At 45.8% G+C, this 17,755-nt stretch overlaps 1 protein-coding gene across 3 annotated transcripts in view; it reads right to left on the bottom strand.

Annotated features, from left to right (window-relative positions):
• The window catches only part of SKOR2 (SKI family transcriptional corepressor 2), a 72,271-nt gene extending 54,759 nt beyond the window's left edge, over positions 1-17,512 (bottom strand). Inside the window, exons 1-4 of one of the 3 annotated variants that reach the window (XM_043976456.1) lie at positions 17,494-17,512; positions 1,984-4,817; positions 825-885; positions 328-402 (exon numbers count right to left, since the gene is read on the bottom strand). In XM_043976456.1, coding sequence (XP_043832391.1) covers positions 328-402; positions 825-885; positions 1,984-4,767 — 2,920 coding nt within the window. In that variant the 5' untranslated portion in view covers positions 4,768-4,817; positions 17,494-17,512. Of the gene's footprint in view, positions 1-327; positions 403-824; positions 886-1,983; positions 4,818-7,049; positions 7,241-9,064; positions 9,246-17,493 lie in introns of those variants that run through there. The other 2 variants (XM_043976454.1, XM_043976455.1) reach the window with 2 other exon arrangements.
• Positions 17,513-17,755: the final 243 nt, after the last annotated feature.

Here is a 17,755-nt window from a genome sequence, read left to right as displayed (position 1 = left end):
ATTAAAAGCAATAAGCTGTGATCCTTTTTAATGGAAGGTTTCTAAGAGAACATTTCAATTATTGTCATTTTATGCTTTTCCAGCCTGTTTCATTGTGTAACCTGATATATTTCTGAAATTTCTTCTGAAATATGCCCAGCAATTAATAATCTTATTGCTATTAATGTCACTGTTTTCCCATTTGCTTTTTTCTTAGTTATATCTACTAGGAATTGTTTTTTTTGTTGTTGTTGTTTTTACCCTTGTACTAAATATTCAGTCCTTTGATTATGAATTTAAGCCCCCCTCTCGATAGCCTATTGAGTCTTTATATTTTTCTCAGCCTACCTGCTCTTTCTCTCCAGAAATCTCCTCCCGAAGGCTCTGAATCTGTGATGAAAAAATTATGCTCCTTGTTCTTATCTAGAATCAGAACAAAATACAAAATCTACAAGTGCCTTTACTGACAGACAGGATACAGAATCATTCTTAGTTCCATATGCATACACACACACACACACACACATATACATATATATGGAGGTTCCTACAGAATTATATGCAAAGGGAGGGAGACGTTGTTAATTGGTAAATTGTTAATGTTTAGAAACTATACACTGCAGAAAATGTTGATTTTTTGAAAAAACACATAAAGGATGTAATATTTGAAATATGTTTAATATATAATGGAAAAACCCTTAAAGAGTGTGTTTGGCAGTGTATGTTTGGGGACAGGGCTGTGAGAGAAAGAGAGGCTATAGGAAGGGATTGTATTGGGTATGAGTCTCACAATAATTGTGTTGATTCTATTAGGAAAGGAGAAACAGCTGTGTGTTTGTTTTTACCTGAAAAGGTGTCTTCTTTTGTAGGCAAAATTACTGGGTTACCTTCCTTAGTTTTCTGATTCTATATTTTTAAAAAAGAGAGAGAGAATTAGATGTACAAATCAATGCCTTGGATAAAAACATATGCTAATTTCAACAGTCAGCAGGAAAAGACATCAATAAAGTGACTCTTATAGAGATTCATGAGATGTTATTTTTTATGATTATCTTTCTTTAATAGTTTTTAAGCTTAAATACATTTGAATGTATATATGTTATCTTTCAAAGTTACTGTAGATCCATGATATTAAGTATATGCACATGCTAGATAGTATATGCATACAGTATAAGTAGCATGTGATGATATGTATTTAATAGATTCATACTATATCAAGACAGAATTACTCCACCCAGAAGTCCTTGGAATTATGTACATGCACACTTGAGTGAACACTGAGTGTTGCTGCCATTTGAGAGTTTAGCTTTGGCCTCAAACATAAAATAGCTTTTAAAGTTTCCACCAACTACTCCCATTTTAAAAGAAGGCAAAAGCCTCTTAAGTCATTATCTTATTTCTGTTTGTTAGGTTTGGCTGGGAGTATGAGGTTGGTCTAGTAGAAAATGCAGTAAACAATGTTTTCTTCTGTCCATTGGGCACAATACCTTGCAGACATGTCCATTTTGGAAAGAGCTCTCATTTTGGAACAACAGTTAAGAGAACTGTATTTGACTTTCGAGGTCAATGTGATTTAAAATCTCATTGTGTGGGAGGGGGTGGGTGGGCATTGTCCTATGGAGGAGAAGGGGGATTAGTTTATTCAAATTACTTGAGTTTAGTCGCCCAGTTACTCTTTGGGGAACAATTGTTCTCTGCAGGGGAGAGAGGGAGCTCTTGGATTAGAAGACAGACTGGGTCGATTAAGGGGTCTTTTCCAACTCCACAATCAACTAACTTAAATATGGGAGGAATGGAAGTCCCAGGCCCTCAAAAGGCTTTGCGAAAAAAGATCAGAAACCACATCTTTATGGCAGGAAAGAAACCCTACCAAACACACTGAATATTTCATTTCTGTGGGGAAATCTGGTGATCCATCTTTCTTGCGCATATGTAACCGATTCAGCCTAAAGGTGCATTTAAATAATAATAATTAGCTTGAAGGAGCCTAAAGGGGATATTTACATCTTTGTAGGAGGGCTGCTCCTCCAGTGATGGATGGTGGACTGGGCTGCTGGGGCTGCTGCCTCCACTGCTGCTACTGCTGCCGCTCCCTCCTTTCTGGGTAGCCAGGGGAGGAGGAAGAGGAGGAGGAGGAGGAGGAGGAGGAGGAGGAGGAGGATGCAGATCCGGATTGCCAAGGTCTCCTAGTTTCTCCTCCTCCTGCTGTAGCCTGGAGGTGTTAAGGACTAGGGGGAAGGAGCCAGCTGGCCGTTCCCGGCTGCCTCCCTTCTCTGTTAGCCCTCTGCCTTGGAGGTAACGGCTGCCTCCGACTAAGGGATCCCCAAGCATCACCCCTCCTCCCTCTTCCTCCTCGTCCTCCTCTTCGGGGTCCCGGCCTTCTTCTTCCTCGAGATCCTCCTCCCCTTCTGGGGGCTTGTGGCCCTCCACATCCACCTCCTGCTCCTCTTCTTCGTCTTCCTCGTCCTCGCTGCTGTCCTCACTGGGGTAGCTGCAGCTGGTGCCCCCGGGGGACAGAAGGCGGTGGTGGGGCTGAGGTGGGGGCGGAGGGGGCGGTGGAGGAGGGGGTGGCGGGGGCGGTGGTGGAGGCGGCGGGGCCGGATGATGGCGTTCCGGCCCCGGCTCTTCCGGCTGCTGTAAGAGCAGCAATGGGGAGGGCGGCTGCGGGTGGTGGTGGTGGTGATGGTGGTGGTGGTGGTGGTGCGGGTGGTGGTGATGGTGGTGGTGGTGGTGAGGGGGGTGCGGGTGATGCTGCCCTCCCGCGCCAGCCGAGGCCCCATGAAGCTTGGCCAAGCTCTCGGAGTCGTCCTTGCCCCCCACCGGCCGGAAGGCGCTGGAGTGGTGGTATCCGCCACTGCTGCCGCTGCCCGCTCCTCCTCCCGCTTTACGCCCTCCTGGGCCTTCAAGAAGATGGGGGTGGTGAGGCGCCGGCACTCGGTTGCCTCCAGTTCCTCCGCCCCCGCCGGCTCCTCCAGCCCCTTCAGCCGGAGGCGTGGAACCCGCGCTGCAGTCTCCACTGCCCGAGGGCGACTCGAAGAGAGCGTCGCGCGTGCCGGCTCCCCCCGACGGCTGAGGCGGGGGCCCGGAGCTTGCGCCGTTAGCAGCCGTAGGTGGGGGTGGCTGCCCTGGAGCTGGAGGGGCTTCTGCGCTCGAGCCTCCGTTGCCACCTCCTCCTCCTCCTCCTCCCCCTCCCCCTGCCCCTCCTCCCCCTCCCCCACCGCCCGGTTCGGCCAAGTCCAGGAAGGCCTGGCGCAGCAAGGCCGGGCTGTCACCCAGGGCGCAGCCGAGAGCGGTCGGGGGCTGGGGAGGGGGCTGTAGATAGGTGGGCACGGGGAGCCCTCCGGGGGTCCGGGGTGGCCAGAACATGCAGAAGGGCGGGTAGAAGGCATCCTTGCGACCCGCGGGCCAGAAAAGCCCCGACAGCCCTGCTTTCTGGGCCCCACCGGCACCTCCGCCTGCCCCTCCTCCGCCTCCACCCAGGGCTTCAGCCCCGGCGGCCCCGTCCTCCTTCTTGTGACACAGGCCGAAGGCGGCAGCGGCGGGGAAAGTGTACGGGTGTGGGAAGAGGCCCCCGCAGCCAGGAAACTTTTGCAGGACTCCCCCGAAGGAGCCTTTACTGGGCACGGGAATGACAGGGTAGCTGCGGGGGCCTTTGCTGCCTCCCCCGGGGCCTCCAGCTCCTCCGGCTCCAACGCCCCCTACGCCACCGCCTCCCGCTCCGCCGCCTCCTCCGCCGGCCACGCCGACCCCAGCACTGCCTGCAGCGGCCGCGGCAGAAAGGCTGGCGGCAGCGGCCGAGAGGCTGGCTGCGGCCACCACTGCGGCCTCCTGCAAGGAGTCCTCGTCGTCGTCGAAGCGGGGCCGCTTGTGGTGCGAATGCGGGCCGCCAGCCAGCTCTGCCAGCGGAGGCGGCGGCGGCGGCGGGGGCGGTGCCCCGAGCAGGTGTGGTCCCAGCAGCCCTCCGCCCCCAGCCACGGCTGCCGCCGCCGCCGCCGCGGCTGCCGCAGCCTTGACGGAGCTGAGAGGGTGGCAGGCGGGGTGCGAGCCCGGCTGGGGCAGGGCCCTCTTGCGGCTACCCCCATTGAACATAGCCTTGACATCCTCCCAGGCGAAGACCAGTTCGTCCTGAGGGCTTTTATCAGTGAGCTTGAGATGGCGTCTCCAGGAGTTGAAGTTGGCGGCGTCGGGCTGCGTGTACTTGGCCTCCGGCGTTCGATGCGAGTGAAAGATGAACTTGTTGGGCGAGAAGTACATGTTGCAATAGCTGCACTTGATGCATTTGGCCCGGGAGCTGTTGTAACGCGCGGGGATGAAGCTGCCCCTGCAGCCCCAGGCGCACTCATGGGATACGTCGAATGCAAAGTTATCAGGCAGTTTTGGCGGCCGGTTTTCCCCTAGGAAAGACTTGCAGAGGCGCTCTGCTTCCCTTTTGGTGATCATACCGCACCGTCGAGAGGAGATGGGCATGGCTCCTGCCCTTCGAAGAATCTCCAATTGCACCGGAGTGCACTGCACGCAAGTGATGCCCAGGGCCACCCGCCGGTTATGGATCTCATTATAGCTGAAGTTCTTCAGTAGAGTGTTGGAGATCTGGGCCAAGCATAGCCTCTCCTGCCCGTCAATCACCAATGACACTATGGGGATCCCGTAGAGAATTACTTGGCCCACCTGGTTGGGCTTCATGCTGGCGTGGCCTGGCCGAGGTTGACTCAGGGGATCAGGCTGGTAGGCGCTGGATGGGGAAGCCAGCAGGATGTCATTGGGTCCTGGAAGAGGACTTGTGGCCATCTCTTCAACCGTAGGCCCTCGAAAGGACTCCCCTTGGTCTTGCTTGTAGACTGGAAAATAAAGGAGGAGAAAGCATTGATCTTAGGGCATTTTTAGTTTAAAACGAGTTATTAGTTGAGAAAATTGTGATGACTCCCTGCCGGGAAGAACTGGGATAGGATAATATTTTACAATATATTATGCTTCAAGAACATATTTATTTCTCCTCTCACATATATATATTATATATATAATTTTAAAACTTTATAAAGCAAGCATTCTTTTTTGTGTTTTTCTTCCTCTTTTAAAAAAAATCTCAATTGAAATTGGTAGGAGGAAAATCCAACACACCAAACGGTTTGTAAAAAATCCAAAAGTGCCCTGAAGAGTCGTTTCCCCCTGAGTTTTGAGGCCCCCCCTCAAAATAAACTGATCATGCAAACTAAGACTTGCAAATAATACAGCTGATTTAGCAACTTTAGTATAAAAAAGCATGGGAAATTGGGGCCTGCCCATAGACAATTTAGGGAAACTACTACTAATTTCCTGCAAATGGATTGATTTTAATGAAAAAAACAACAACAACCCAACATCTTTTAAAGTGATGGCCGTAGTTTATGTGATTAACTTGGAGAAATTAAAAATCTAGGTAAAACAGTTCAATAAAGCAAAACAAAATTAGGCTTCTGCAGGGTCCCTGTTTAAAGTTTGAGGGACAGTAACTTTAAAAACTTATTTAACATTTAGTAAAACTGTTTGACTAAAAATAATTCATTTAACATTAATTTTGCTTTCATATTCTGTCCTCCCCCAGTTTAGTTAGCCCTCCTCCAGTTCAGTTAGCAACCACCATTTGCTCATCAGGGCAATTCTGGTTTCTCTTTACCTAAAGACCGAAGTAGGTTTAAACGAAGCAAAATGGAGTTCAAGATTGGTAATTATCTAAAATGTTTGCCGCCAACTACCACAATTTTCGAGCAAAATAAAGGCATATGTGCTAACACCGGATTTTTTTCAACAGCTGAGGGACTAAGCTCTGAATACAGGTTCAAGCGGGGTATATTTTTCATCCTGAATGATTGTAGAAGGCTAAAGGGCAAACTGATTTAATACGGACCGTCTTTTGCAAACACTCTTGGGTTTACTATAAACCTGTAAAGAAAGCGAATCTTGGCGTACCCGGGGTACTTGGTATCCACAAGAAAATTCCAAGTGCTATCTCGGGTTAGCTGAATACCCAAAGGTGTATGAACTAAATAGATTTTTAAAAAGGAAGGGGAAGAAACCTTTGTGATCGAAATGAGGTTTTCTTTGTTGAGTTTCCAGGAAAAAAAGACCACGAACAACACAACATTGTTCTAAGGGCAAAACGCTATTCCCATCATTACTTGTTTTCAGTAATACCCTACGCGCGGAGCTCCGCTCGACCACTGTTTTGATAAAGTAGCCACTGCGGTTATTCTCTCTATTTAGAAATTTCACGGCTCCCTTCCCGGTTCCCTCCCCGCAGTGGTATTCAGACCCTTCCCCTTGGCTTTCCGTGTGATCTTGACTCTTTTGCCACATTGCCTACTTCATTCTCAGTTTTCATTATGCTGCGTGGCCTTCGGGATAGTGGAACAGACCTAGACATGTTCAAACGAGACAGGAACATAGCTTGTCACTTCGCATGGATCAGAGACAATATTTCCAGTGGACAGGTAGTTAAATGGCAATTCAAGACACCGCTATGCCTGGGCCCCCGGCAGAACCAGCTCAACTTTCGCCAAATAGCCCTTCAATGAGCAGCTGGTTCTCAAATAAGATTCTTATTATCTTAATAAGATACTGTGATAACGTGAAACCACTATTCCCAACAATATGAACGTCAAGTACACCTCCGGGAAGTGACACTACACTCTTTTGATTGTAGCTGAATGATACGAAGGCAAGAAAAACGTTAACATTAATAGACGGGGAAAAATCGATGCCCCTCACGCATCTCTTTCAACTTCTACCCCAAACTCAAGAACTACTGATGAAGTAGAGAAGCAAAGAAAAGATGGGTTGAAGTGGGGGTTGGGGGCGGGGAGGGAAGCTCCTGGGGGAGAAAAAGTTAGTTGGAACTAAGAAAGCTAGGCACCTAACTGCCCCATTCCCTGAATAATACAAGCCTTAACTCTTCCTCCGCGCTCCTACTGAACTAGAGCAGCCCCAAGTTCCCCTCTCCAGTCTGCTTAAGGAAACCTAACTCTTGGTGACCTAAAATAATTAACCTAGACCTGTCTGTCCCGCAAGCACAGTGACCGCGGTGAAATAATTACCTCCTAAATACTAGTTTTCTTTACGCGTGTTTCCTCCTGACCATCTTCCAGGAGGACTCAGAGGGGAAGCATCAAAGCATGTCCTCAAATCAGGCAGGCTGGAGTCTTGCAGGGTTTCCAGTCATATCCAGGCACTCCTCTGCGTTAATGGTACTATAACCCTAGCAGGGTGGAGAATGGCGGTTGTAAATTGTGAGCCAGATCAGTCCCTTTTACCAGATAATCTATGGGTGCGCGCGGAGCCGAAGCAGAGCCCCAGGTTGAGCGTTGCCTGAAAGCGCCTTTCTCTTGTCTCTGAACTCGTGTCGGACCGAGGGGACGCCACCCAGCGGGCAGGGTGACGTCACCGGCTCTCTGACACTCCACATTAAAGGGCTGGCATGTTACAGGGAGAGAAAGAGAGCGCGAGAGAGTCTGGGTGGATGGAGAACGCGGGGGCGAGGGGTGGGGGAGAGAAGAGGGAGGTGTCCTTTCTCAGCAAGCACGAAAACAAACACCTAACCAACCCCCAGTAATAACTACCTCACCCCAAAAGGAAAAAGCCTGAATGGTGCTCAAACTGAAAAGCTGAATTGGGGAAGGGAAACTTAACTGTTCTTTTGCATCAAGGCGAGCTAGGTCTAGGAGGGCCCCATCCTGGTGGATCGGAGCTTCCAGTTTATCTGTAACTAGCTCTGCAATCCTCTTCCCCCACGTTCCATCCCCTCCTCCCCGCCACAGACGCAGGAGTCATGAATGAATCTTTAAGTGCTTCACCGAAGCCCGTAGCCTAACTCTGTTCCTTAGCAAATGACAAAGCATGCCTGCCTAGAAACCCACACTGTACTGAGCTTGGTCTGCCTTACTGGAAGCAGTGAAAACATCTTGAGTTTGGAACTAAAACAAGCTTGACATTTCCTACCTGTTAAATACGTATCTTATTTAGAGCAAGGCTATTAAAAGACAATCTCCCATACTTTCAAGACAGTTTCCTTTATAAAGGTGTGAAGTTCAGTGCGGACACGTATGCCTGTACATATCACATAGCACCATGTCTAGACTGGAAATAGCCACTGATTCTGTGCCATATTCAAAATGACCTCTAGATCCCAGCCATCTACACTGAACATCGGAACAAGAGAACAGGAGGGAGGCAAACGTGGAAACTGAAAGAAGCAGTTTCCCAAACCAAGATATATCGCTTGCGCAAATGGCCAGTTCTCCTTGGGAAAAAAAAATCCACAAGAATCACGTACAAGCATTCCTTGGAGAAAAATTTAAAAAGCCGGGTTAGAGAGAATTTTTAACAACGTGCCTCGTGTAGCAAACTAAGTAACACTCCAGGACATTAGTCAGTTGTCAATATATTGCTTCTTAATTGACCAGCTGTTCGGAGTAAATATTACATACTGGCTACTTTATCAGGAAAGGAACAAGATATACGTTCCGGGGACATTGGCCTTTGGATATTTCACTGCAGAGAAAACCACTGGGTTTTTTTTCGCCTAATGTTACAAAAACTTGAAAATGCTATATGGTGGGAGAGGGGGGTGGGGTTGGATGTTAAAATTAATAGCCATATTACGATGTAAACCAAAGGCAAAGTCGACCAAACAACAAGAGAACTTATAAATTAACCCGCACCGGACTCATTTGTCCTATCGACAGTAAAACCAATTGGTAAATACCAGGATAAACGTGTGAAACCTCACACTTCTTAAAAGGTCAATAAAGCCAAGGGGAATTCTTGGTTTGAAAGCAGAAATGGATTGCAACATCTTGTTGTCTCGGTAGGAGTTAGAGGCATTTAAAATTTTAAAAAGTCCAGAGGAGACTTGGTTTCGAAGCAAGCACTTGTGGTATTTGTATGAGGAAAGTTTCAGAAGGCGAAAAACATTTCTCACTTCTGAGTTCTTAAAGTCCTCACCGCAACAAATTAAGATCGCCCGAAGGAGGTGTAGAGTACAAAATCAACCTCTCCCAATAAATAAAAAGAAAAACCCAAACCCCCAAATCTAAAAGGCATAAAAACTCACGCTTCATTCCTGTATATCCCATTTGCCAAAAAAGTGCCATTGTCATTCACACACAGTCCTTCCTTCTCCGTGATCCGGGTTACTGGCTCCTCAGAAGGTTTCTAGAACACGTCCTGATACTTCCTTCCCTCCTTTCCCCACCCCCCTCTTCTCTGGTCTGTGACTTTCCAAGAAGGGAGGCCCCTAGCTCATCTAATGTTCTTATCTCTTAGACTCTGGCGATCTGCTCCTGATAGGAAGAAAGCTTAAGCCTGACGAAAAGGCTGTCTGGGAACAGGGCGGATTGCACAACCGAAATGGAGAGAAATGAGAAGCACTTTCACTTCTGTTCCATTCCACAGGGAAATGCCCCAGCACTGCAGGTGCTCTGAGAGTCGCAGTGGCTTTGACCTGCCACGCAGTTGCGAATGCTTTTGGTAGCAGCAGGTTCACCGCTTACTTCCTAGAATCCTTTCTGATTGTAACTAGTCATTTAACGAAAGAAAATCCCCTCCTTTAAAAAATAATATTTAAAGAGGTGAACTAAAAAATGTTCCCTTCAATTCCACCTAACTCGGTTATCAAGACCTAGGCATACATTCATCACAGATACTGAGTTAGTTTCAATCCCCTCAAGTTACAAGAGGCTGTTAAGTACACAAAGAAGTAGAGAAGGAAGCATTTTCCTATAAAAGAAAGTATGTTGATATTTTATGGAAAATAAGAACGTACCATTCAAAATAGCAGTAAAATTCTTTTCTACAAGTAATTATGGGGAGGGGTAAATTAGAGCTCAAACTTTAATAAAAGTGTCTGTGGTGTTTAATTGGTTTAATCTGCATGAAATAAACTGAGATTCATTATCGGACATCAGTCTTATGAAGATTATTCTGTCTTTTCCTTCCCCTCCCCCCTTTCATTTCAGTATAGGATACTGGACTGCAAAATATGAATGTATTTGTAGAAATTGAATCTAGAATCAACTTAGAAGCAGTGATGTGTCTTTTTCTCTTCGGTCCCAACACTTAGTCTAATAGCCAATAATCAGTGTTCTTGATGTTGTCTTCTGATCCCAGAGGTAGGGACGTACATTGTTGCAGGTGTTCTGTCTCTCGGTCCCCTCTGAACTCGCCTGACTTAAAAGACCTGTGCTATCTGGGAAGCGGCAGGTCGGTGACATTTTAATCAATGCTTTCCTATCCTAGCTTGACGTGCATTTTACACTTCGGGACTCTCCTCCGCCAGCTAATTGATTCAAATTGTTTTATTGGTTAAACTGGTGTCACCCGTTTGCATGATCTATCACCGCTCCGCGGAAAACATTTCCTCCCTTATCTCCGTTCCGAGCTGCTGCGGTTTACCCAGGCCAGGGCCAGGTAAGGGAGCCCAAGAACTGGACCCAAAGGAAAACCACAAACCAAATTACAATCCCTCTCTTCCCCCACCCCTCCCCGAACTTCGAAGGGTGACAAACTCAGCACAGGTATTACTGGCTCCTTGGAAATCTGGGCTAGCAGCCTGGTCCACAGTTTTTAGTTGCCTCTTCAAAGATGAAACTAACACAGACACAGATCTCTCTCGGCCTCTGAACACTGACCACGGGAATCTTCTCCTCGGGCTATCGGCTGGGGACTATAACCTACTAAGCTTCCTGAAGCCCTGGAGTTCAAAGGCTGCAGGGAGCTATCCGTGGTCCTGATGTAGTTCCCAGCCCTCGAGGCGTAGCGGACCCTGGCAGCCGTCAAAGCTCAACAGAAGAAGATATGCGGCCTGCAGCCCGCCCAGCAGGAGACCTCGCAAAGGCTCTCGGTTCAGAGCCCTTGTTTGCTTCTCAGGCTTCAGAGGCAGGGAAGGGGACGATCCAAAACTGTGGGTCCTTCCTTCTACACTGCTTGTCGGGTCATTAATGCCTGAGGAATGCATCCCCTTCTTCCCACTGCTTTTGCATCGACAAGCGGGAAAGATAAATGCTCCAACAGAAGTTAATATCATAGATTCTGGTCAGCAGAGATATTCTTGAATATCCGGATGCTTCCCCAGTTCCCTAAGCATGGACATTGGAACTTTAGTCCCAGTTAAAAAAGAAAAAGATGAATCTTCTACATTCAATTCTTTTTACCCAGATGACGTTTTGGGGGGTGGCGCTGAGGTGGAATGGTGCTTACACAGAAATGTTTTTTGTCATGTTAACTCTGTCACTTGTATTTCTATATTGGGATACAGAAGGTAATATATTAATGCATTTCTCTTATAAAATCTACCTACATAAAGGAAAATTCAAACTCTGAGAACTAGGACCCTAACCCAGAAATGACACAGATGAGCTTCCTCTGAGCATGGAATTAGAATGTTCAAAGAGATGTGGGGTAGGATGATTGAATTTCACCAATAAAACTAGTAAGTAAATGAGTGGATGAATCCATCTTCCCTTTGAGAAATGCCAAATTTCCTGGAAGGGGTAAAGACTTCTGACTATTTTGTCAAAAGATGCTCCCCCCCCCCTTCTCTAAAACTTTGTTCCTGATGCAAAAAAGGTCTCTTTTGGATTGTGAAGGTTCTGGGCAAAGATCCTGCTAAGTATCTGTAGAGTGCCTTTTCTCTGATCTTATCAGTTCATAGTAAAATTAACTGGCAAAATCGCTGATAATGAAGGATAGTAGCTAAATCAGTGATAATTATGTGGCACACATTTAGTTCCCATTTGCACACCTGGACCACTAATTTCCCAAGGCCCTTTCTTCTATCAGTCCTGTCAGGTGGGAAGTCTTTAGCTCTTCTGCTGCTGCTCTGGTCCAAGTTACACCAGGAAAGGTCCCAGACTGGGAGACTGGGATCCTGGCAGTCACCAATGCCACTAAAGGATTGAGGAAAACCTTGGCAAGTTTTGCATTTTCTTCCACCTCCTTGACTCTTCATTAAAATCTCTATAAGCGAGTCCTGCTTTTTCTAGGACTTTTTCTAGGATCAGGCCAGAATGTAAAGAAGACTTCACATTGGAAGGCTAAAGTAGTAACCTGGGAAAGTTTGGCAAAAACAAAAGGATTTCCCCCCTGATCATCTTCTAGTTTCTTTTGGAAAGGAATCATAGATTCAAAACCACAGGCAACATCAATATTTTTCCCAGAGCATTTCTCCAAAATATGAAGAAAAGTAACACTTTTTTATACCCCTCATGTTCCTACCACTCCTTACTTGAAAATGAATAATTTCCTTTTATGAAGGTAAAACCTCCTTGCAAAGAAAACTTGTACCATGGTAAGCCAGTGAGAAAGAGATCAGAGGGATTGGCTTCTGGGATCCTAAGGTCAGGGTGCTAGTAGACGTTTTACAAGTGGATTACATATTTATGTTAGGAGGTCTATTGTTCTATGCCGATCCTATAAAAAGATATAATATGATCTATGTGTATGTACATGTGAGTATAGCCAAGCTGACATATAATAAACAGTAAATACACATGCATCGTGAACTCTGGTGAATGTTTAGTAAATGCTAGTTTGAGATGATCAAATGTACACACTCAGGGATTACACATGCACACACAGAGTTCATACATATATGATAGAGTCTCGCATGCTGAATAAACCCCAATAGAACATGAACAGAAACCCCACAAAGTCTGCAGAATAAATACACCAATGTCTATTGCTTTCTATGTATATACGTATGTATGTATGCATGCATACACACAGAAAAGGAAAAGCGCACCCACCCCCAACCCTCCCCCCTACTTTGAAGGGGGGGCATTTGAAATGGAGGTGGTCCCATCTGGAAAACCCCAGAGCTCATTTAGATCACATCACTTCAGGCTTTTGTCTCTGCTCCTGAATAACCTAGGCAGACACAACAAAAGGACAGGCATCTACATGGAGTTTTCATTGGCAAAGACACGTCTAAAAGATGCAGCTATAATAATGAATAACGAGGCAAGACGCTCTTCTCTTTCGATTGCCACTCTTAAAGAAGGGAGATGAGAAAGGGAGAGGGGAGAGGGAAAGGGAGAGCTTGGACTAAGAAAAAGAGATTGTAGGAGACAACCATGATGAGTATTCCTGAAGATTTCTGCCAGAGGGTCCCCAGTTGCAACAAGACTCCAGTTACTGCTAACAACAGTAAATGAGAGGATTTTTTAAAAAAAGAGAGTCCTTTTCTTTGAGGGACACATTTACATTGACTTAAGGAGCAAGTTAGACCGAGGAAAGGGACATAGGGTGTGGAACTGTGTCTCAGTGCTTGGGGAATACAAGATAACAGTTCCAGAGAGATTGAGGAAGAGGGGTTGAAGATCCACTGTTGATATGTCATGAAAGAGAAAATGACATGGATCCAAATTCGACATCTATCCAGTAGACATGGACATTGCTATAAGCATCATTTGATTTGATTACCCAGTGAAAAGAACCCATTCCCTTCCTCTGTCTCTGCCTCTCTAGCAGTTTCTCTTTCTCTCTCATACCAGAAATTTCTGCATTTTTCCATAACGTTTGATCCCATTGTCACATACACCATTGAATTACCACCATGGATTTTCAGGCTGCCTAATAGATCTCTTATCCTTGACTTTTTTTCCTGACTGCAGAAGTTGTCAGTGTTAGCATAAGGTGGACATAGATAATATCAAATTGAACCCTTGGGAAGATGGAGTGGGCATGAGGTCTGAGTTATTGATTCCCCCCCCCCCCGAAAATTAAGCAACTGCTAAATATGGAACCAACAGAAAAAAAATCTGTGTGAAACAAAGTTGGTAGTTTTTTTGGCAACTGAAAACTAGGCCTTCCTCAATATAGTCTAAAGATTCAAAGGAAAGGCATAGCTAACCAGACCATAAACGGCATTATCTCAAACTTTTTTCAAGAGACATTATGTTATCATTGGCAAACTCCTAATATTGGCAAATAATTAAATTTTCCATCTTTTAGAACCATGTAACCTTGGGTGTCTTAGAAACAAATTGTACAAACAAACCATTGAGATGAGCACTGAGAGTTTCAGAGGAGATATAATGAACCAACTTTAATTACTAACTTGAAATTAAAAATGTAATATACAGATTTAAATTTATTTTCACCTAAATTGTGTGTAAAATTATATGGCTTTTGCAGGCTAAGAAATGCTTTGTAACCAGCCTTGCTACTAAAAAGTCTGAAGTAGTTTCCAAAACCTAGTTCCCAGACTCACACAGTAATAATGATACATTTATCATTACTGATGACCACCTACTGGGTAATTATTGCTTTGTTACCACTATTACAATCAAGAGATTTCTTTATTTACTGTTAACATTCACTTAAAACTGAATGTTAATGACTGTTCTGAATTCACCAAAGAGAGTTTTCTGTTATATTTCAGAAGTACTTATGTTCTGGTTCAGAAACGAGAAACCATATCATAATAAAAAGTCGAAGCTTTGGTGATTACTTGGATCTCTCTCTCTCTCTCTCTCTCTCTCTCTCTCTCTCTCTCTCTCTCTCTCTCTCTCTCTCTCCCTCCCTCCCTCCCTCTACCAGTACCTTTCTTTTGAGACTAAAGAGTATTTTGAGGATTTCTGCAATATTTAAAAAATCAACTCAGAGTTACAAAAGGTTAACATAATGCACATACTTGACTGCACTAATTATACAAGTATTTTATTACAGGAGATTCATTCATTATTGATACTTATTTGCAGCAACTTCCTGCTTTAAAGAGTTGTATTTTATATGAGAAGTAAACAATCTCTGTGTACAGGATTTGTTTCATTTGGTCAAGGATGATCTCCCATTTTTAAGTTGTCAGTTATGTCTTCTCACCTCTCATATTTGTTTTCAACCTCTCTTCGTGCAGAGCTACTGGAGAGAAATTTTTATGAAAGTAGAAGGCCAGTTCTCCATGTCCTTCCTTTTCAACATGTTTTCTTTAATTCCTAGTTTCAAATATTTGGACTTCAATTGGGGCTTGGGGCTTGGAGTATGATGGATAGGGAAGAAATTGGGGAGTAGGTAGGTGGAAATATGAAATATATTGACAGTATTTTCAAAGAGGAGATAATTCTTATAACATACCTTTATTCTTCTAGGCCTGGCCTTTAACTTCATTCACCAGTAGGTATTCTCATATCCTACATAAAGCATGTGTATGACATATGGTCCTTCTGTTATATTGACTGTAGAGGTAGGTTACTTTATGATTGGGAAAATGACATGAAGATGCTGCAGAAAAAGTTGTTGATCCACCATAGCCCTTTATTGTCTTTCTCCCTTCCTGTGACAGAACTAGGACCCTTCTGAGCATGGTCAAAAAGTCCAGGAGTCCCAGTGTACCTGTCCCCCTTTGGACAAAGGAAAAGACATGTTTATTTTGTGGTGGAAAGGCTTCTGAATGGTCCACTAAAAATATTGTGCAGCCACTTGGCTAGGGCACCCTCTGGGGCCTTCCAATCCAGCTGTCACTCCTGAAACATGAGAAGGGTTCTTTTAAAGACAAGGGCAAACACCAGTAAACTGAAGCCAAACCCTTAGAGTGAACTCAATCAGGATGTTCTGGCACAGGCCCCCAAGCTCAAGAACAAATGCCCCCTGCCTTTTCTCCTAAAGCTTGGTCCTCCAAATTGAGTTGACTACTTCTTGGCCTCAGAGAGTCTTTGTAAACCATTCTCTATCATTTCAAAGCTACATATAGACACACACTGGCAGAGATCAGAGAGTAAAACAGGTGGTTTTTGTTTTGTTTTGTTTTTTGAGATTGAGAGACAGAGAGACAGGTGCTGAGAGATTATAGAGTACATAGCACACAGAGTGTGATGATGAAACTGTCATATTTTGAACAATGCACTCATTACTGTAGAGATAGGGGCAAGTGAGTGTTAGATGTCCCAGTCATATGTGAGTCTGACTTGGGAATATAAGGAGGCAAATAATGAACAAGTTAGTTTTTGAAGAGTTTTTTGGTTTGGTTTTGTGGCCAAATTTGGAGCAAGTGGGCAGTCAATTAGTAGGGTACCTAAGGTGTATGTATGTGTGTATGTGTGTGTGTGTGTGTATGTGTGTGAGAGAGAGAGAGAACACATGCAGCAGATCCTGTCAAAATCTGAGTGGAAAAACAAAGAGGAGTTTCACACATCCCTGTATAAGGCCTTTCCTTCCTCGGAATTCAGGAGCCTCAGGGTGTGTGTGTGTGTGTGTGTGTGTGTGTGTGTGTGTGTGTGTGTGTAGGGAAGGAGATCTAGGGTATGTAAGGAGAGGCTATGGGCTTCTTACAGGGGAGTTCCTTGCTCATATGCAGAGGGGCTGGGCTGGCGCCTTCTTGGCTGAAACCTTTGCTTTCTTAGTTTCCTGATCCCTCCTCCCACCTTCCCTAGTTATCCTAGGTAAGCCAGGGGAGTATCTGTGGAACCCTTCACTTGATCTACGGCAAAAAGCCACTCCCAGAAGCTCTTCGTTAATGGTCCTTTAACAAACTCTTCGATCTATCTTTCTCTGTCCGGCCTTGGCCCCTGCCCGCCCTCCTCTCTCTTCCCTTCTCCACTCCCTCCCAACATCAGTTATTTATGACCAATGTTAATTATTCACGAAATGAGAAAAGTCCAGCTTTGGGAACTTTTCTAAGAGGCGTTTGTGGATCGTTCCAGGACCACTAGGGAGGTAGCACCCAGATTCTCTCCTGGGAGCAGATTAGAGGTGGGGCTGGGACAGCAGGGAGGATCCCTTTTATGCACTTTTCTTGGCTGGGATCTAGATTTGAAATGATAGGGGAGGGGGAAGACAAAGTGTGTATGGGGGGGGGGGGCAGGGGGCGTCCTCCTTTTGCTCAGCATGCCTGCTGTGGTCAGCAAACAGCTACTAGCAGTGAGAAGTTACAGTAGTTGTCAAGGAGAGTCGCTGTCCCGGGCCGGTTGGTGCTGAAACTGTCAGGGAAGCTTGAAAGAAGGCGCTTTAGGGAACATGGGGCGGGGGCAGTGAAAACTGCGTTCTAAAAGCACATCAGAAACTCTCTCTCTCTCTCTCTCTCTCTCTCTCTCTCTCTCTCTCTCTCTCTCTCTCTCTCTCTCTCTCTCTCTCTCTCTCTGTGCAAGTGACACCAGAGCACTGTAACCAAAGATTAATTGCCTTAATCAAATCGACCCACCCTCTGCAATTAATCTTTTAGCAACAAATTAGAGACAATTACCTCAACCTCCCGGGTCAGGCGGAGAGAAAAGGTGGGGGTTAGGGAGGTTGGGCTGGGTAGGAGATTTAAAGAAATATATAAATAAGTAAGACTTTATCTGAGCAGCTGGGAGAGAAGGGGGTGATAACTTGGGGAGAGGGTGTGTGAGTGGGAAGGGGAAGGGTCCAGTCTGGGGCAATATGTGTCTAGGAAATTTTTTTGGGCAGTCCTTCTTAACCCATTGTTTATGTACACCCCCACCCCCCAAATTGGGGGTGGGTGTGGAGTGGGAAGTAAAGAGTGGAGTAAGAGCAGCATTTTCTTACCTGGTTAGGGGCGGGTGGGCTGAAGGCTCATCTCTTTATCCCCCTCACCCTTCCCTACCCCTCTTCCTCTCTCTCTCTTTCAGTCTCTCCCCCTCTCCCTTCTTTTCTCCCTCTTGCCTCTCTGGCTCTTCCGCAGCGCTCCGCCTCTCCACACAGTGTGGACTACCGGCTACACTCTGGTTTCCGGAGCCCCTGCTTCGTCGACAGCCGCTCTTCTTCTCTTGGTCTCCCGGCTGCCTCCAGCCGCTGTTACGGCCGCTGC

This window comes from Dromiciops gliroides, chromosome 1 (genome assembly GCF_019393635.1).
Source record: "Dromiciops gliroides isolate mDroGli1 chromosome 1, mDroGli1.pri, whole genome shotgun sequence".
NCBI classification, from domain to species: domain Eukaryota; kingdom Metazoa; phylum Chordata; class Mammalia; order Microbiotheria; family Microbiotheriidae; genus Dromiciops; species Dromiciops gliroides.
Note: the sequence above shows the minus strand (reverse complement) of the source record. Positions and strands in the feature narration are given on the sequence as shown.